This window comes from Musa acuminata, chromosome BXJ1-7 (assembly GCF_036884655.1).
Source record: "Musa acuminata AAA Group cultivar baxijiao chromosome BXJ1-7, Cavendish_Baxijiao_AAA, whole genome shotgun sequence".
NCBI classification, from domain to species: Eukaryota; Viridiplantae; Streptophyta; class Magnoliopsida; order Zingiberales; family Musaceae; genus Musa; species Musa acuminata.
In genome coordinates this window covers 222,204-243,041 of record NC_088333.1, presented here as the reverse complement: position 1 = coordinate 243,041, position 20,838 = coordinate 222,204, and the positions used below count along the sequence as shown (strand labels likewise).

Here is a 20,838-nt window from a genome sequence, read left to right as displayed (position 1 = left end):
TCTCTCCGTGTGGCTGCTGTTCGTTCGTTTCTCTGTGCCATACATATATATGGCCTCGCAGTTTGCTGCCAAATTTAGTGCTGCTAAAGATTATTAGTATCTTAACCCAACAACATTTACATTTATATTTACATTTGAATGTGTAATTATATATATATATATATATATATATATATATATATATATAATCTTTTATAATTAATTATTTTTAATATTGTTAATTATTATATTTTTAAAAAATTATATTGAGATTTTTATATTTATGAAAGTAAAACATTAAGATTCTTATAAGAATTAAAAAATAAATTTATAAGATTAAAAATTAAAAAAAATATTAAAATAATAAGATTAAATATTTTATTTTCATAATAATAACGTTCTCTTTGAGATCGAAATATTAAAGATAATTAATTTTGAAAGATAATCTATAATTAATTCGTAAAATATAGAGATCGAAAAATTAAAAGATAATATGTAATTAGTCCATAACGTCAAATTTCATGAAACGAGTGAATAGTTTCATTGATGAATAATATCATAATTAGTCTTTGATAAAATCTTGTTTTATTTAAAATAATAATAATAAAAAATATTATATCGAATGAGTCAGAGTGGATAATGTCAAAGATCGAGCATCGGACCGGAAGAATCAAGCATTATGCCAAGATCAAATAATAACGCGTTAGAAGTTCGGATGAAGTGCTGGATTAACCAATAATATGCTGGACAACATAGGATTTATGTTTATAATCATTTGTGTCTTGATCGAAATAGTTTAAGTTCTAATTGAGTTGGTTTTGAGTGTAACAATGTCAACTTGATTATGGTCTCATTTGGCCTAAATCAAGAATGAATTGAGCCTATTGGAAGGCTAATTTAGTGACTTGAAGTTGAGTTAAGTAGTGACACCGTTAAATTAGACGGTGGAATTGCTTGTGAGTTAGAAAGTATGTAGTGTATGTTTTTGGAAAACCCAACGATGGTACCGCCTAAATTAGTAGTAGTACCATTAGAACACAATCTTATATGCTGTGTCAAGCGATGGTACCACTTAGGTAAATGATGGTATAGCTAGTGCTTAGTGTGACAAGCGGTGGTACCGCCTGGTGGTAGTACCGTTAGTACTCCAGAAACCTAGAGATGATTCATTTTTTAAGCTATTTGAGGCCTATAAATACCTCACTCATTCTTGCTTAAGATAGCAAAAAGAAAACTTGTAATTCGAAGTGTATAAACTCCGTTGAAAGTATTGAGTTCTCAAGATTCTAAGTAAGGTGTGAGGATTATTTATAAAATAGAGTTGTAAGGATTCTCACGTGAAAATAAGAAAAGAGTTAGATAATTGATATTTGCTTATTGAAAAAAAGATGGTTAGTGAAAGTGAATGATCTCAATGAAAAGAGGAATCTAGAATAGACGTAAGTCACGACGACTATAAATTCAGTGTGTATTTCCTTTTATGCTCTTCATTGTTATTACTTATTGATTTAATTACTTACTATACTTACTCATATTTTAAGATAAACATATTTAATTTTCGTAATTAAAATTTACAATCTTCGAACTAATTCGTGATTTTGCAAAATTACAATCTTCTTCTAAAAGCGACCTTCTGATCTGAACAGGAATTTGCATAATAATAAAAAATTGAAATTTATCTTCGTATAGCATATGCTGTGGCATCACACAATCAATCAGAAACGAAGAAAAATAAGATCACCAATCGGATCGTTGTGGCTGACAGAAAATAAAAGAACCTCACTCGAACGTTTTCAGATGATATGGCAAGAGAATTCCGGCAAAACAAATTGCATAATTGATGAATTTTCAACTTCGATAAAGATCGTTATATTATTGAAAAATCACTAAATTATATTGTTGGACATCAAATTAAATTATAGAAGCAGAAGCAGAAGAAGGGATCAAATTTGTCGACTTGTCAACTCTATAATTTTGGGGATGGTTTTATCATACAATTCGGGAGTTAAAACTCGATATGATGGATTGATGGTCCAGCTAAGCTCGATCATCCCCTTATTATGTATATATATATATATATATATATATTCACGGAAAGCACAGCAAAAAATGGTAACCATTTTCCCTGAGATCTCTCGTCCCCTCCGCATAAATTACTTGTCAATTTGACCCATTAAAAGTTGGAATCACGTACATGAATGATGGATGAATCCATCGTTGCTTCCCATATTTCCACTTGTTTCCATTTGCTAAGGGAACGGACCGACGCATGCATGCCCCCTAATCACCACCACGTCTCACTTTCTTCCTTGTAAAGCATCGCCTCGCTGCCCAAATCCATTGACATCTTTAACCTGCATCTCCACCTTCCCTTCTGTAATCCTCTGGTCACCATGCCCTACCTTGTTGGAGGCCAAACCTGTCAAGAAATTGGTGCGGCAACCTCGTTAACATCTCATCTCATATGGTCCCAAAACACACTCTGAGAGAGAGAGAGAGAGAGAGAGAGAGAGATGGAGTTGGTTGTGGAGATCCTGACAGGGAGGTTCTTCCATGTTGAGGTGGAGGACGACGCAACCGTGGGGAGTCTGAAGAAAGCCATCGCGAGCAAGGAGATGTTTCAGGAGCAGAGGCTGGTGCTGATGCTGAGCAATGGCCGGCTGCTGCGAGATGATCAGTGCGCCCTTGCCGAGTGTGGCGTCGTTGATGGCTCCATCATCTACCTCTTCTTTACGTCGGTTGGGAACCCTAACTGGCTCACCTTCTTCGAGGACTTCGTGACCTTCTTTGTAAGGGATTGTTGACGGCTTTGGCACTTCATGTGCCCCGATCTTTCTTCTATCTATCTCATATTCTCTGCCTCTTCTGATCTAGAATTTCCACTCCGACTGGGAATCTAAGAAACATGTAGAGAGTAACAGGGAAATCATGATCTTATGACCAAATCCTGCTCCACATTCTTACTGCTTGCACCATGTACGTGGTCAACCCCATATTGGAATTCCTTCCTTCCTTCCTTCTTTCCTTCCCATGAACAACGGGCAAATCGAAGACGGCTTGACTTGCTCATCTTGCAGGTGGATATGCTTCGTTCGACACGACCAGATTAGCATGGAATTCTATTTTGATAGGGTTGCACGCTGGACTTGCAACCTATGTTTCTTATGCATATGTTACGATTTATGGCTGTTAATTAGAATGTTGCTCCGAGATCTGATTTCTAAAATATGCCCCCCCTTGAAGTCAGCTTTAAGATGTTCAGAGGTTTGTGCTTTCGATCGGACAGAGCATCGTAAAAAAATTTCTCCTGCGCGGAGGGAGGCACATGTTTCATGAAAAGATAAAAATGATAATAAAATTAGCATTTCGACTTCAAAATTCTAAATCTTATCAGAAACCCTTTCAATAACAGTGGTGTTCACCATCAATGATTTAGTTACCTGTCTTTTTTCTTTTTTTTTATGGCTACAATAATTGGAACGTTTCATAAGATTCCAAGTGACAAAAATTCTTTATCTCACGAGACATAGTTTGATCATTCGCAAGTGTGAAGAGTCTACAATACGTATTGGTTCACTGGAGATCTATGTAGGAGTTCTGAATCCCCTCACAGCATCGCTGGAATCAAACTAGCTAGTTGTGACCACAAGGATGGGCTCTCTTGTTCCTCTTGCTGTTGCTCCCTTTGCTTCTCAGGCTCTGCAGAAGCGCAAGGCCCGAGTGTTGGGTTCTACAACAAGACGTGTACCAACGCGGAAGCGATTGTGTTTGGTGTGAGATGACCAAAGTCATCAAAAGCGCCGCCGAGTCTCTCTCTTTGGCGCTCTGTTGAGGATGCATTTCCCTGATTGTTTTGTAAGGGCGAGTTCCTAATTTAAATGTGAACATATCTCTACCTATTCATCTACACCGCTCGAGCGAGGCTTGCTTGCTTGTGGATGCATGCATGCAGGGATGCGCCGCTTCAGTTCTACTATATTCTGCCAACGGAAATGAAACTGAGAAGGATGCAGATCCAAATAAAACTCCCAGAGGGTTTGGCGTGATCGATAGGGTGATGGAGGATAAGGCCTGCCCGTGGACCGTCCTGGCTCTGGTTGCCAGGGACGTCGTAGTTCTGGTAAGAGCAACACCTGAACAAAGTCTCTCTCTCTCTCTCTCTCTCTCTCTCTCTCTCTCTCTCTCTCTCTCTCTCTCCCCGTATCAGAACACATAATGAATCGCCCTAGAGAAAGAGAGATCATACGATGATTTTATATGGAGATGCTTGATATCAGAGCAAAGGCCCTTCATGGGCTGTACCGACTGGCCGAAGAGATGGCACTGTATCAATAAAAAACGAGAGTGCCTCGCAACTTCCACCACCATTTCCGGGAATTTCTACGTTGATCGGCATGTTTAAAGCCGAGGGATTAATCCTGCAGGACCTTGTAGTTCTATCAGGTGAACTTGGTTGTAGATTTGACTCTTCTTTCTGGATCTCATTCGAAGCTATTCCAATTAAGTTAATGCTCTTAATTTGCTGACCTGTTCCTCACTTTCCAGCTCTGATCCTGCCAACTACGCAGCGAGGTTCGTCGTTCCTGAAGATGGATCCCGGGAGCTTCACTACGTTCGACACAGGCTACTTAGTACTAGCAGCTGTAGAAGCGAGGGGCGCTGTTCCATCTCTGACGCGGCTCTTCTGCAGGACTCACAGGCGAGAGCCTATGTGCTACCCCATGCGGGTGGATTTGCTTCCGAGTTCTTCGACGACTTCGTGGACGCCACGGTCAAGTTGGGGAACATTCATGTCCTCACGGGTGCGGTGAAACATGTTATGGTGTTAACTAGATCGACTAGTATGTCAGTCGGTGTTCGGAGGCATATATTATATGCTGCTTTCCTTGCTTCCTTGTATTATTTTCCTTGTCTTTTTGTTGTTGGCACCCAAAGAGTCGTGATGCTTTGTTTTATTTTGAGAATAATGGTGGAGCTCCACAAACCACTGTATCGAAGAATAAAGTTCAATCTTTTTATCTTTCTCATCTCTCCACTCCTTTTGAACTGGGCCTCTGCTCTGGTCTGCTCCATCAACATTTGCCTGAGGGATCATAGACTTGTAGCTCTATCAAGCGATTCAAGATTGATCAGATTCCCACTACAACTCAAAAATCAATTTCTCCGTATCCATACATGCATACATACATACATATATACATACGTATATTCTCAAAACAAGTAATTCGTTAGCATCAGTCTAAGAAGAAATGCCAATGCTTTCACTGTAATGAGATGAATTATAATATCATCTTTACAACCACCAGAACATAATATAAAGAGTGCCAAAATCACACTACCAAAGATGAACATACAGGATTTGTTCAATTTAGGGCAGAAGCAGAAGAGGACACATCTACCGGCCCAATCAATTGTAGGAGCATCAGGCCAATCCCCACCAAATACCAATTTCTGCCAATATGATCTGCAAAATATTCAAAGTTAAAACACTTGCAGACTTCAGTGAGGAACAAGCCAAAAATTCGACAAGAAGATCAAAGTCAATCGGAAAAAAACCAAGCGTTTTGTTAAGGTACGCAGCATCACTCTAATCTAATATGCTCAGAAAGTGGAGGTGGAGAAGAAATGGGGAAATGCGTCAAGCCATTCAAGGACCACGAAGCCTATGGTCAAGACTGCAATGCATTGAACCAAGCAACAGTCGATCGACATCGAGAGCATTCCAACTCTTGATAAACAATAAAAGTAATTTGCAAAAAAGAGAAACCTTTCAAGACGTGTAATGATGACCGAGAGAAACCACTTCATCCTATGAATCATACGCCTACTTGCAAAAGTTAGTGAACTGACTTTTAGGACATGTTAAATGTGAAGTTAGACAAACTCATGTTCTTTAAATGCACCAATCTAATGACCTCTCATTAGCAGACCACAGGATTAGCCACAAAGTAAAATATAACAAATTGAAATTTTGTGCTAGATTACTCAACACAATTTGCATCGGTAGAAACTACACCATACAGAAAACTACAGATCACCTTGGAAGTTGGATGTCCAATGCCATTGTCCCAATTCCAGTGGCCTTGATGGGATTTGGTCCTCGATACATGGCTGGTTGAAGATGCCTGGTGCTGAGAAATCCTGCATTAAAAGGGAAAGAAGAACTCAATCAAAACGTGTAATATCTTAAACACAAATCATGGATGGAATTATTCAGGTAAATGGAGGGGCAGTTTTCACTTGTTACACAATAAAGTAAAAAAACATTCCAATGCAACATACCAATGATTCAAATTCGTTCTTTACAAATTCGTGCCACATTACACATTATACCAAATCTTTGTATATGGTACTTTTAAAACATAACAACATTGTAGCCCAAGAAACTCAAACTTCTTGCAACTGCAAGTCACAGAACCATATAGGAAATCAAATTTCACCAAAATTTTCTTTAAGTTTCTCTTCAACAGTTACCCTGTCTTCAGATATTGTCCCAACTAGGCCGCAACTATGTACAATAGAATCCATGCATAGTTCAGATTCCCTTTCGAACATTTTGTATGCAGCAGGAGCGTAAGCATTTGCAGCTTGCTACAGCATACACATAGAAGGTGCCTTTTTTGTGCTCGTATCAGCACTAATATCAACCTGAAGCTCCGCTCCGCTCCGCATGTCTTCTCTCAAATAATATTCTCTCATAACTCCCAAACAAGTTTGGTAAATCAACATGATGCTTAAAGAGAATATTTGCTCATTAAACTAGCAGTTATAAAACTATATTTTGTAAAACAATCTCTTCAGTGAACTAATATTGAGCTCCTTGTGAGCTTTTTACCCTCGCAACAACGGAATATACGCACGCCCGACTTAATCTTTTGTAAGAAGAGATTGAAACGGGATATGTATAACCAGAAACAATCATTTTTTTTTATCCATAAAAGAAATTCTCAGTCTTCGAATCACGACTTCTACGTCGCATCGTCTTAATAAAAACTTCTTCCCCTCTCCCAACTTTGTCTCGCAAATCAACTTTGCCACTTCAGATTGACAACCAAAATTGACCTTACCATCTTCCATTAACAACAGCGATAACAACAGTAGAGCGATCAAAAAACCCAAGCTCCTGTTAACGATCAGCACGTCCATACAAGTCCACAACAAGAATAAGAACCCTGCCACCCAGAAAGAGGGCAAATGGAAATGGATCTATTCACAGAGGATATCAAGATACCTCGAGAGAGAAGCAAACGGAGGAGGAAGCGGCGGCGCGTCGCCGGTACCGGTGTTGGCGAGGTGAGAGGGGAGGAGGGGCCTCCTATTGGGGTTTGGTTGGGGACAGAGTTCGGTTAGAGTACGGTGTTGGAAGCGGGCTGGCGGGTTTGGGTATAAATTTGGCTGTTTCCAACACGGGTCGGATTCATCTAGGATCCCATGCCTCATCCGGATCCAAACTAAAAAAGGGCAAAAAAAGTAATATAATATAGGCTCAGCCCATCTTTAGCCGTACACTTGGACACGAAGCCCATCCACGTCCAACTTTATCTATATCTGTCTTCCTTTCCACCCATACACCGACCTCAGTGTCCCCATCATCCGTCGTCCATCATATGACCACCAAGAAAGGAAGAGCAGCAAAACAAAAAAGACACACCACCCTCGTTCGCTCGTCTCGTGTGTTTCGCAAGGAATCCAAGGCAGACGGAGAGGAGGGAGCGAGAGAGGGAGGGAGACAGAAGGGTGGAGATGTCGAAGAAGAAGTCTTCTTTCAGCGGATCGACGACGATGACGCTTAAGGACTTCCATGGCGGCTCCATCCCTTCCCAGCTCCCCCTCCCCTCCGCCCCCAGTGCCAGCGCCAGCGCGTACTCCACTACTTTCTTTACTGTCCTCTTTTCTTCAGTTTGATTTCAACGCTAATCTTTCTTCGTTCATTCATTCTTTCTTCTTCTTCTTCCCTTTTGTTTCTGCAGCTCCGCCAGGCAGTCCGATCGACCCGGCGCCTGGGGTACCATCACCGCCGTTGCCTCCGGCAGGTCCGACTACCACCACCATCTTCTCCGTCCGCGACCCGGATCCGCGGGCGCCGCCTCTTCATCCGCTCGAGGCCTCGACGAGAGGCCCCCCGCCCTCCTCCCCCATTCGACCCCCAACGGCGGGCACTTTGACGAGGACGAGCGCAAGCCCTTCGACGCCTCGTCTGCACCTCGCCGCTCCCCTGCCGCCCCTGACAACACTCTCCGCACCCCTCCGCCCACCAGATCTGACACTAAGCGACCCATCTCTAGCCAAGTGGTCCCGTCTCCTGCCACCGTTCCTGTCCCTGTCTCCGCGTTTTCTCCCCCCTCCGGCAACCCGGGCTCCGCTTCATCTGCTTGGGGCCAGAGGAAGGAGGTAGGAACTGAACCGCCACCTCCGTTGCCAACTCAACCCAAAGCCACGATGTGGTCCGCTTCAAGGCTTGCGCAGGCCAGCGCGGTTGAGAAGGTGTCATCGGGCAGGTGGCAACTGAGGCCTCCCGAGGGCGAGGCTATCAGATCACAGGAATCCGAAGGGTTGGATCGGAGGATTGGAGAGGCGAATCGGGTTATGGATGATGTCTATCGGGATCGTGAGACGGAGAGGCCGAGATCAGTTTCGTCGCTTGTGGCCTACGCAGATGCCAAGGAGACGACTTTACCAGGATATCATACGGATAGGGAAAGCGATCAGGAGAGGGCAGGATCTCCAGTGTATCCTGAGATGGAGAAGAATGCAGTGGGCTTCTCTAGCGAAGGGGTTTCTCGGCCAACTTCCAGTGATGGGAGATTTGGTGGGTCAAACTTAAATCAGCAAGGCGTGATGGAGGTATTGGAGCGTCCGAAACTGACCCTTCTTCCAAGGAGGAAACCGCTGGAATCTCCAGACATTCACGCTAGAGGTTTTGATAGGAAGCAGGTATACTGATCTTCTTCGTCTTGAATTTTTAGCATTTTCTATCCGTCGTCCTGTTGCTGGTTATTTTCCAGCTCTTTGGCTTTACCTTGTGGCTTTCATTTGGGCACTCTTGTAGGTGTATCAGACATCTGTTAGCTTGGTGCAAGTTAAGAATGTCCATGAAATGCATGGAAGTATAAATCTGCCGCAACCAGGGCCTGCTTGTGCAGAAGAGGGGAGTCGAGCAGCTGAGCGTCCCAGATTGAACCTAAAGCCTCGTACTCAGCCTATTGAGCAGTCAGATGGGAATGCTGATAGGGGGAGGTCAGAAATCTCATTTAGTGCCAATCTTCTGACGCTTTAATTTCGCTAGTAGGATGATTTACTACTAAATAATGAATAATCTTTTTGTGAATTCAGCATTCGTGTCATCTTGTCGTTCTATATTTGGCTTGTAACCCTGTCCTATCAGTATCTGGTTTATTTACACATCTTCAGGGAGCCTTGGTCGGTTTCTTTTTCAATTGCTATTTATTTGAACAAACCTAGATTACTTTCCTTTTGGATGTTTTTACTCAGCTGGTTACCTTCGTGCAATTCATGTGATGGATCAGTTGATAAATACATTTATATGAATGGGGGAAAGCTGAACAGATTTCGACAGTAGATGTAGGGGCATTGGATATTAGGTTTTCCAAAAGGTGAAATAATTAATACAACAGTGGTTATTCGAAGAGTTTATGGAGTTGTTCTGTTTTTTGATGTTCCATGACTTGGCATAGCCAAACACATTGTTCCCTTGTATCGAGAGACAAGATCTCAAAACATCAATATTGTATGGAGATGGAGCACCTTTTTTATATTTGCTCATGCATTTCATATCAATTAAGTACATTATTTGAGGATATATATATGTTGATTCCGTACTAGTTTCATAATCATTTTAACATCCATTCAACTCATAATTCCTTTTTTTCTCCGTATCTACCATTTAATTATTGCTGTCTGGTGTTCCTTTTGTTTTTTCATCTACATTATCTACAATTACATTAATATGTGTTGTGAAGCCAAGTTTCTCTACCCAGTTTCATGAGATTTATCCAACTTCTAAGTGAAAATAAATATATTTGATCACAATTATTATCCCACTTTAACTAATTACATGTTTGTCTCTTCTTAAAAAATATGTAATAGCAATTATAGGACAAGAAAATATGGCAAAATGCTAGATAACACCTCCTTTTTTTATCTTTATCATATCTATAATCTTACAGAACCTTTATTTTTTTGGGCCTATGTGATTGCTTGTCACCTATTATAAATTTTACTTCAATTATATTGAATTTTTATTTAAATTTTTTTATCCTAGCTCCTTGTCCCTAAAACTACTTTTGATTCACTTAATGTTGCTGTTTGTCAGTTACAGTTTGTATCTCACTCCTTTATTTTCTGTCTATCTTATTCTAAATTTTATGTTTGCATATTGATCTTTCCATAGTTACAAAAATCACGAGCCGAATTGGGATCAACCCCTGATCATCCAAATTATCCTCTTTCCTTGGGCATCTTGAAAGATTGGTGAAAAATTGATCGGTGCTAATCAATATTGGGGAAAAGAATGATGATTCAAGTTGATTCCGGTTTGCAATTTGACATGAATTCCATTTGGAAGAATAAAAAATACAAAGAAGAAAAGGAAGATAAGAGAGAGAGAGAGAGAGAGAGAAGAAGAGATCAGAGGAATTGCATTGGTTTTCTAGTTATCATTCATTGCTGTTATCATTGTTCATCTTTATTGTCTCAACAATTGCTACCACTAGTAGCTCCAATGAATTACCCTCTGCAGCTCTGCCCTCTCGGTGAGGGCATTGAAGGGATAGATAAGAATTAGAAAGATTTTTTTATATCTTTTCTTCTTGTAATTTATTTATATAATTTTTAATTATAAATTAGAATTAATATATGATATATTAATTTATATTATTATAAATTATTAACTTATAAAGTATCACTTGAGTATAATTTGCACTAAATATATAATATATAAATATTATGTAAAAAACTTTAAAGGCAAACTTAGTGCACGATTAGTGCATGAGGTTGCCATCAATAAAGGAGTAATGCAACCTTTCTTCTCGTGACTTAAACCTTGATCTCTCATATCTCAAAAGAGCAATGTACCGAGGCTTGTTATTTTAAATTATAATAAAATTTAATATTTATAACACAAACATATAGAAACTTATAATCTGTATATTAATCTTTAAGTTATAACTACTTCTCTGTATATATAATTAAGTATCAAAATGTTAGAGAAATGTTATAATTAAAATTTTAAGAAAATATTAATAAATTAAAACGCATTAGATAAGATATGTTAGCAACTCTGTTAATTTTTCTTTCTTTCTTATTTTAATGTGTTGTATCCTTTTTTGAATTTTAAATTCTTTTCTTTGCTGATTCAATTCCTACTGATAAGACGTGGCCAGTATAGCCACACGTATCACCATGGCCCAATTCTAATCTTGATTTTGATTTACAAACTATGGATTTCATATGGGGTAATGTAGACTCTAAATTTTCACATCATTTTAGAAGTTTTTGGTGACTGAATTTAGAAGACTGAGAATTCTAAATGTGGAAGCCAAGTGAATTTTTTAAGAAGTCTTACCAAAGATGAGCTTCATTGTAAAATGTTTGCAATAGTTCTCATTATTATAGAGATTATTTTATATCAGTTTAAAATTTGGTGCATATTGTGCTGACATTTGTGTAATAGTTGACTTCTCATTTTCGTGATCTCTCGATGTTTTTTTCCTAATATACTGTGGATTATGTTTATTGGGGCTAGGAACTTTTCCCTGAGAAAATTCCACCTCATGAAATATCAGAAAAAAAACCTGATTGTGCTTCACTATTTGAGCAGAGCTGTCACTTCATCTTTGTCTATTCCCACTTAGTCCTTTTTAACCATACCTGATTCCTCTACTTCAATAGATTTTTTTTCCACAAGGACTAGTGGGGATATGAGTCTTCTTTTTCCAACTCAAATCCAATTGTATCTCTTCTTGGCTTGGTTTGCTTTGATAAATCACATCATCCTTTTCCAAATAAAGGGTGGTCTGATGCTGGAGGCTTCCACAGATACAGGGTTAGCAGAAGGGCATTTGCTAAACGAAAAAATCATGTTGTTCAAATTACTAAAGTTTTAGCAGCTGGGAGCATTTATTTAGTCCTAGTGCCTTGAAGAACAGCTTTTTTACTGATCTAATTACTCATACGTACATGTCTGACTCCGGTCTGAACTCTGCTTCATATATCCAGATAAGTTCTATGACTCATGTATTTGGTCTTACCGAACTCTTGTTGTGTTCTCCTTTTTTAGGTTATGCTTGTATATTTGTACATGCATATATTTCTCTTTTATGTCACTACTCTTAAGATTTTTGTTATTCTCAAATTAGTTTCCAAAGACATACTGATGTTCTATATTTCCTAATTGCTCCATGCATCATTGCTCTTTAGGTACTGCATCTTTTGTTTTGTTGATTGGGTTATATGTACTAGTTGTTAGGTAAAACAGATATGCAAAGGCAAAGTTTTGTTGTAGCTTTACAATTATATAATATATGCCTTTTTATTTATTTCTCATTGAATTTTTTAATCCATTGGTACCCCTTGATGCAGAGGAAAAATATTGCTGTAGCTATACACTCAAGAAAATGCGCCCTTTTATTTCCCATTCATTGCACACTTAAACATTTTAACTGCTGTACTTTATGATTTTTCTCTAAACAATATGGTTGGTGGTGATATTTGCTTAAGAACCATGCATTTTTCTGTTGTAGGCAAACTGTGTTTGGCGGAGCTCGGCCACGAGAACTGGTAAGTGATTATCCTCATAAAGCCCTTCTTAAGCCCAGTGCATGGGTAATTCCTTGTTGCTGGCAACATTGGATTTTGCTTTTGGGTGTATAGCTGATATTGATAATCTTGCAGATCTTGAAGGAGCGTGGAATAGATGTTGCATCTAATGATCTTGAGATGACCACACCACCCAACAGGTAGCAGTTGTTTCTGATGAATTTTTCCTTGTTGCTTGTTTCACCAAATTTAATGTAGATGTACTGACTTGTTCAGAGAATAGACTACAATTTTAATCTGACTTATGATGACTCTTAGTTTCTGGGACACCATATCGGTGGGACTTTTGTTATAAGCTAAGAAACAAAACATTTTTATGAAGAATCAGGCAGGTTGATAAGCTCAACTTTATTTTTAATCATCTTCTCCAATCTCTTTCCTGATATTGATTTTTCATGTGTCACTGATTAGTCTTGTAAGTTGGAACTTGCTTGTATGGAATCAGGCAAGATCAAGAAATTGTCAATATCAGAGTTTGCTTTGTCATAGCACAGAAACTCTTAAGTATAGCTACATGAACTAAAACCATTCTTCTGCTTTGATTGTTTATGGAGACAATGAAATATCAAAAGTAAGCTTCATAATCTTGAAAAATAGCTGCCATTCTGTTGGAATTGATCAACGGTTAATATTTCTAATTTGTTATTTTATGTCTTGGTTACTTCAGATGGTGGCTGCATAGGAACTATAATTTCATTTCAATAAATTTATAATATTCTTTTAAGTGGTTCCATGGTCCTTTATTTTGTATTTTCTATCATTTATTTTCTTTAGATAGTATATTTTAAAATGAGATCATAGCCCAAGTTTTTTTTATTGTTTTGCAATATGTATTTTTTTGTTCATTTTATTAATTTAATTTTCCCTTTATTTTGACTGAATATAAGGTGGTGACCTGGAAGTGAGTAGTGCAGCTACTTTACGAGTTTAGAAAGTTAAGACACCTTTCTGGAGTTACTTATCTTGTGTTCTACTGTCTTGTGTAAGGGCTAGGGATGACACTCCAAAGAATGATTCAAAGATTGAACCCAATGCAACCACCCAGTCTAGAGAAAGATCTGAGAGGCTTCCGCTCCCTGCTGGACAAAGGACCGAGAAGGATCTTGAGAGGAGAGGCTATCGGCCAGATTCTGAGAAAGTAGATCCACATAAGGGTTCATGGAGAAATGATAACCGGAAGAATAGTGGAGGGAATGAGAAACCACTTGAACAACCTCGCTCGGACACTCACACCTGGCGCAAACCTGTTGAGCAACCGAAACCTGATATCCAGGCACTTCGATCTGGGAAAGCAGCCTCTGCAATGGAGCTTGCACAAGCATTTTCAAGGTCTGTGTCTGATGCCAAGCTGGAGAACGACTTTACTACCCTGAGGAGCACTCCTGGTCAGACTCAGCCTCCATTTTCACGCCTAACAAATACCAGGGAGCTGTACTCAGGGCCAGTTCAGAGGCAGATCAATGGTTACTGATCAATTCATCAACTTGAATTGGTACTAGAGAAGTTTAACCTTTTGGAATGGTTGCAGTTTGGTTAACTGTGGTCTCTGCACTCACATTGTCTTCAATGCGTCTTTTTCATTTTGCTGCGGCAATCTGGTGGCGTCATCTGATGAGAAGGTAGATATTATCTGCAATGTCCCAGTGACCAGAAAAGGTTATTTGAAATATAGCGAGTGATGGTTAAGAAGTCATCCTGCGGGGATCTTCTATTTATTTATTTCTGTTTAATGATTAGCATATTTTTTGGAGTAACAATCGGGAAACTGCAGTTGTTCCAAGGTGGAAGTTTATACATTCCTTTGAAGTTGATTTCAGGTTGAAGTAATAATATATTTGCCAGGTGCACTTGTAACCTTAAAACTGTAAAATGATAGATTACTTGCTCTGGTGCTGGATGCCAATTTATGGAAGTCCACCATTAGTGATCCCAAATTCCTTTGAACACGCATGATGTTGTGTTTCCAGCTAAGCTAATTTTTTGCTTCATCATCCGTGGGATACATGACGACGTGTCTTTTATTCTGGTGAGATGTCTGCCAATTAAAACCAAAGGTATGCTATTTTATTGCTGGAATTGTCAGTTTTAATTTGTTGGCCTTCGTCTTCCTCTCAGTGACTTGGATTGTAGTATTATTGATGCTTGATCCATGTATATATAGTTTGGTCGGCCTTGGATTGTAGTATTATTGATGCTTGATCCATGTATATATAGTTTGGTCGGCCAATTAATCAGGTCATTAATGACCTAAAATGATACTTTTGGAACATTTTGAACCCGATGAGCACTTGAATCATCTTACAAAGAATAAGAAAGATTTGAAACTCCGGATAAATGAATACCACATGACTCACGTAATAAGGACAATGATGAACTTGAAATTCGAACACTAAATCTTAATAAGTTTATTAAATAAAAATCTAAAATAAATAATGAACTTGAATGAAGGAAGAGGGTAACCAAGGATGAATCAAGAACTTCCAAAGGTGAAACGATGAATTGGACTTTGACGGACTTCGACTACAAGTAACTCAACTCTCTTGAATTATTTTGAAATTACTTAAAGTTTTTCGTGAGTGCTTAATTTAGATAGTAAGAATATGAAATAAAAAATATGTTATGTTTTGAAATGTTGAATGATGTATGCAACATTAGGGATTTAGGTTGAACATTTTAAAGTCTAAAACGTGTGCAATTAAGAGGTAGGCATTGGGAATTATGGTGGAATTGCATTTAGTAAGTGGGTTATACCAAACTAATGGGTTCAAAATGTTTTTGAAGTTATATGCAATGTTAATCGATTGTTTTAACTCACCATATCAAACTCATTTCCTGCAGCCCACTCTGTCCCTCGATTGTTTGAACTCTTCGATCATGTGTGACAATCACACGAGAAGCCGTATGGGCACTGTTCTTTTACGTCAAAGTTCATGCGGCACGACTTCCATGGAGCAGAACCGATGCAATGCAAATGGCAAATAACTCTGTTCGACATACTGCTTTTTACATCAAGCTCATGCAGCACGAGTTGCGCTGCATCTATCTATAGACTTACCTTTGAATACCACGTCTATTGTATGCATGATAGGTCCATCTCTACGTTTCTTAGCTTCTGATTCCTCCCCGATTAGTTCAATCATTAGAAATTGCCCTTGTTTACATCGGTGCTCCCTACTTCACTTTTCATCACAGTGTTAGCATAAATCCTTTGCTAATCTTTCCTTGAGTTCTTCTCGGATTAGTCTTCGAGTGTTAGGGTTTCGGCTAAGAATAGATGGGACGGGTGGCTTGCTAATCATCTGTTTGTTGTCACTTCTATTTCATTGATTTTCTTTGCTGATTTTTTCCTCATGCAAACGTGCAAATGAGATTACAACTGTCATAGTGCGAGGTTGGCGTCGATTTTCTTTGCTGATTTTTTCCTCGTGTAAATGTGCAAATGAGATTGCAGCTATCATAGTGCGGGGTTGGCGAGCTTTGACTTCACATTAGATATCTAGATTAAGTCCTTCAATAAATGTTCCCACCAGTTGTTGTTCGGACCAATCTCTGACTTGATTTGACAATCGTTCAAATCTGCTCTGATATTCTAACACTGTAGAAATCTAACGAATTTTAACGAGCTACCCATCAACATTCTCATATTCAGATGGTCTAAAACGAACGAGAATCCCTCTCTTAAATTGCTCCCACGAGGGAACTCCATGGCAAGTTTCGTACCAATTATAATATTGTATTACATCTTCATCTAGTTGGATTGAAGCTATTTCCACCTTGAATTCTTCTGGAGTTCTGTGAAAATGAAAAAAAAATTTCTACTTTAGAGATCCAACTGGTCGGATCTCCATCTTCCCATCTTGAAAATTTCACCTTTATGCGTGGGTAACTTGTGTCCTGTCCTTGGTTCCTTTTTCCTGTATCTCTAGATTGGTTCAATATAAGACTTGAACTTTCATCTTGTTGAAACTTGCTAAAGCTCTCCAATAGACTTTTTTAAAAATCGTTAAGGGTTTCTTGTAACCGGTTCTCGATTCTGATTTCCAAGATTTCTAATTGGGTTTTTATTGAGTTGTCGGCAGCTATTGTGTAAGACTACAGATCTGTAATCTCCATCTCATGTTTTTGGTGTTGGGACAAGGGCATCGGTACTATACTATTCGGTGCGACTGTTGTGAAGTTTGGTCCGAGGTATCATTGAGGGCGTGAAGGAATGCGAAGCTACCGAGGAAGTGGACGCCGAGGGCGACGTAGAGGCTTGTTGTGGTCGCTACGAGGAGAAAAGGTTGCTACCCTATTTTTGTCGCTACGTGGGGTGAGATCGCCGAGAGATCACGAGCGATTGGGGCTTGAGGCTGCGGGGGCTGGAAGGTGGTGTCGTCGGCGTGGGGAGCAACTGAGGGTAGCTGTGCGTGTGGTTGTGGTTGCTACAACCCAAGAGGAGTGATCGCCAAGCGATCAGGGTCGAGGCTACGAGAGTCAGAAGGCGACAATGCTGGCGTGGGGAGCGATTGAGGGCGATTGCGCATGTGACTACGGTTGCTAGACCCAAGGGGAGCGATCACCGAGTGGTCGAGGTTGAGGCTACGGGGGCTAGAAGGTGACAGCGTCGGCGTGAGGAGCGATTGAGGGGGTTGCAAATGTCGATCGCGCATGGTCGTTGCGTGCACAGTTGGAGGGCGACCGTGGTGGAAGGTTTACTATCGATGTCGGTAGCAAAAAGGGGAGGAAATAGTAGTGACCGATGGCTACGATAAAAGATGTAGAGTTCTCCTATTTCGATCACCGCGACGAGGGAAGGTTGCTGCCGAGGTCGAGAGGTAGTAATGGTGGCATGGCTAGGAGCAGCATCACCAAGGGCTAGGAGCAACCAAGGATTGCTAAGGCTAGGAGCGACGAGAGGGGTGGTCCGCTAGCCGAGAATAGTAACGACGACCCTTTCTCGCTCGAGCTAGATGGGGCGTGGCTGTCGGCTTCACCCCCTTTTTTCTTTTTTGAGGTGATGATAGTTGTGGCAAGTGTTATGAGAAATTACAACGAGAACTCTGAGGATCGTTGCTCTGATATCAAATGATAAAACCCCTAGGGTTTTATCGTAGAAGAAGAGGGAGAAAAGGAATTATCACTTCGAAGGAAAAAAAAAACAGATACATCCTTATTTATAGAGTTTCACCCAGAGTTCACTAGGACTTGAACTTTTAATAAATAAATAAATATCAAATAAACCTATATCACACTCTTATTGAATTAGACATACTCAATAAAATATTATTCAAATCTCAACAAATAAAAGGATACTAACAGATATATTTATTGTGTCAATCAAGCAAGAACAGAGATTCTGTTTTTATTTATATTTGTCAGCTTTTGAAGATTCCGACTGTGTCAAATTTGTACTCATCTATCTCCAAGGCCGTGTCACAAGCTGGTTTGTTAATAGTCGTTTTCTAGTATTACATGTTTAAGCATCGAACAAACAATAGTAATCGGTTACTTTTACAAATGGTTCCTTGTTTTGGTGTTCGATGACTAAAAGTTTATTTCTGATTTATTCTGAATTGAGAGAGCCAAATCTAATTAAAAAAATTAAGCATCACATTTGTAGGCTTGGGGACCAGATGGAAGCAAAAAATCTTGACAAACAAGGAAAAATTAATATGGAATGTAAAAAATATGGTGGTGAAACAAACATTTCCTTTAAAAGAGTGCTTTGGATAAATGTTTGCAATTAATTTACAAAAATAAAATGCTTTAGATTTCATTTCTTTTAATTAAGTAATGCTTATAGATCACAGATATTGTGTTTCCACAGGAAAATAATAATAATTTTTTATTTGTAACTAAGCATTTAAGGGACAAAACCAAAAAACCAAAGGAGGGAGGCAGGTAGAAATCACAAGACCTAGCTAGGAACCACTGATGATAGAAATCTCCCATCCTAGCAGCGAAAGGGAAATAGTTTTTACCTGCAAGGCAAACTGCTGTGGAAGCAGAAATCCCTAAGATGCAGGAGGAAAATATAATTTGTCTAAATGACATAGGTTAAGATGTTGTCATGTATGTAGGTATTCACACATAGAAGTAGCAATGACCTTTACTTCTTCAGTATTGAATCTGAAGCTCAAAGAAGTAAGCAATAACGGTAGAGGCAAAATATGTAGATGCAACATCTTTGGCAAAATATGTAGAGATCATCATTAAAAAAAAAAAAGAGGAGTACAATGATAAAGAATCCAACCTTGCATGAAAGAAGGAAAAATATTGAGAAATGCTATTATTTCATCTGGGGTAAGTGGAGTTACAATTCTATAGAATTGCAGTAGGGATGAGTGTCAAACAGACTCACCAAATTACATGGATATTTATTTCAAATTGTAACCTGGTATATTGTAATTGTGAATCAAGGGGAGGGTTGCAAAGTGATTCACAATTGCTAATCACCTTAATGATGTTAGTGGCCCTAATTTCCCTCCTTATATGGTTAAAATGTGGTCAAGTGTCATGCTCATGTTTCTTGTTGTTAGTGAAGGCACTATTTGGCTTTGGTGGCCTATTAACTGGGTGTAGTTAGAGTAGTGCTTCAGGATGCTAATTTAGTTGAAGCACTAAAGCGCAGTGCCTAGAATTACTCCTACCACTAATGAAGTAGATGGCAAGTTATTTGAGTTGCAAGACCTGTAAACAGGTACCTTGAATCAAGTATTAAGAGTTTTGTTTTGAAGTTAATTTCCTCTTGTATGAATACTACTAGTCTTGTTTTCTTGCTTTCAATTTCGATTAGTAGTAATCTGTTTTTTGTGCTTCATTGCTCCTCCACCCCCAACAATTCCATCTCATGCTCTCCAAGCAGGGAAAAACCCAAGAGGAAGATGTGCCATTTTTCCATTTCCAAGGTTGCATCAAAAAGCTGGGTTGCCAATGGTATGTATGTATATGGAATCTTACAAGACTTAGGCAATATCATAAACCAAAAATAATTCAAATAAAGGTTTCACAATTATGCCTTGGTGGCCAATTTGTTGTGGGGGTTTGATCACTGAACACTATAATTAATAACCATTGTCAATCCTCTGAATCATGTTATCTTTTATTTTTATTTTTTTCTTTTCTGTTACTGTGGTGGGTCACAAACGACTAACAAAATAAGCACCATTGGAATGGCCATTTCATTTCTTTCAAAGAATGAATTAACTCAAAAGAAAGAATGCTATTGATTTTTTCTAATCCAAGAAATCCCAAATCTAACTAAGCTGTTATATTGAAAAACTACGATACGAGTAAAAAGAATTCTTTCGATTCAAAAAAACTGATGTAGTATTTAAAACAAGATTGACATAGAACACTTACAAGATATTCTAAGTGTATTCTCCCTTCTCTATTACTTCATGAACTACGATCTTATTTATATGACTCGTATGACCCTATTGACCCTATCACTCGTTATAGAGATAGTTATTGAAACTATCAGATAACATCTAGATCATGGTAACTAAGTAAATAACTATTAGATCATAATAACTACCAAGATAACTACTACTATGAATTAATTCTCAACGATAAGAACATCAACATCAATAATTAAAGACATAGGATGGATGATCCGTTGTAGATCAAGAGAAAAGAGCATTAATAGCTGCTAAATCAACAACTAATGCAGAATGAATGCAACGTCCACCACCAAGCAAGCGTTGGGGTGGAAAAAAAAGCCACACTCGTAAAAGGGAAGAGAAAACACGAACATAGATCGGCATGCAGAGAGGGGAAATACCTCTTTCATCTCCTCCAACATCCCATTTTGGCGACGCACCTCGTTCGACAAGTCTCGTCCTTATCAACAACAAGACCTGCCACCTCGATGTGGGATCTCGAAGCTCCTCCGATCCGGGCCGATTTGCTCTTCTTGGCCATCCGAAGCCCAAATCTGTTCGGCAGCAAAGGACGGCTTCGTCTCGCAGGAACCGAAGGGGATAAATCAGGTGACTTCGGGGAGATATTCTGGAGCTCAGCGATCTGAGGATGCCCTCG

General features: G+C 39.1%; 2 protein-coding genes across 3 annotated transcripts; one reads left to right on the top strand and one right to left on the bottom strand.

Moving 5' to 3' along the window:
* Nucleotides 1-5,276: 5,276 nt before the first annotated feature.
* On the bottom strand, nt 5,277-7,566 carry LOC135586071 (uncharacterized). Its single transcript, XM_065190370.1, has 3 exons — nt 7,211-7,566; nt 6,018-6,120; nt 5,277-5,443 (listed from the first exon to the last, which is right to left on the bottom strand). Exons 1-3 carry the CDS (start codon nt 7,417-7,419, stop codon nt 5,402-5,404), a joined length of 354 nt encoding a protein of 117 aa, XP_065046442.1. The 5' UTR covers nt 7,420-7,566; the 3' UTR covers nt 5,277-5,401.
* A 28-nt stretch (nt 7,567-7,594) lies between these two features.
* Nucleotides 7,595-14,766, top strand: LOC135678054 (uncharacterized). 2 transcript variants are annotated; one of them, XM_065190369.1, is made up of 6 exons: nt 7,595-7,841; nt 7,950-8,913; nt 9,029-9,216; nt 12,741-12,777; nt 12,892-12,956; nt 13,810-14,766. In XM_065190369.1, exons 1-6 carry the CDS (start codon nt 7,723-7,725, stop codon nt 14,285-14,287), a joined length of 1,851 nt encoding a protein of 616 aa, XP_065046441.1. In that variant the 5' UTR covers nt 7,595-7,722; the 3' UTR covers nt 14,288-14,766. The 2 variants fall into 2 exon arrangements, with proteins under 2 accessions (XP_065046441.1, XP_065046440.1); XM_065190368.1 differs by having other exon boundaries at nt 13,804-14,766.
* Nucleotides 14,767-20,838: the final 6,072 nt, after the last annotated feature.

What these genes read in the sequence shown, in the direction of transcription:
- LOC135586071 (XM_065190370.1), bottom strand. Translation starts at nt 7,419, where the DNA reads ATGAGGCATGGGATCCTAGATGAATCCGACCCGTGTTGGAAACAGCCA. An exon ending in CCGTTTGCTTCTCTCTCGAG is followed by an intron (nt 6,121 to 7,210) that starts GTATCTTGATAT and finishes CTTTTAATGCAG; the next exon opens with GATTTCTCAGCACCAGGCAT. An exon ending in TTGGACATCCAACTTCCAAG is followed by an intron (nt 5,444 to 6,017) that starts GTGATCTGTAGT and finishes AATATTTTGCAG; the next exon opens with ATCATATTGGCAGAAATTGG.
- LOC135678054 (XM_065190368.1), top strand. Translation starts at nt 7,723, where the DNA reads ATGTCGAAGAAGAAGTCTTCTTTCAGCGGATCGACGACGATGACGCTT. An exon ending in CCCAGTGCCAGCGCCAGCGC is followed by an intron (nt 7,842 to 7,949) that starts GTACTCCACTAC and finishes TTGTTTCTGCAG; the next exon opens with CTCCGCCAGGCAGTCCGATC. An exon ending in GGGAATGCTGATAGGGGGAG is followed by an intron (nt 9,217 to 12,740) that starts GTCAGAAATCTC and finishes TTTCTGTTGTAG; the next exon opens with GCAAACTGTGTTTGGCGGAG.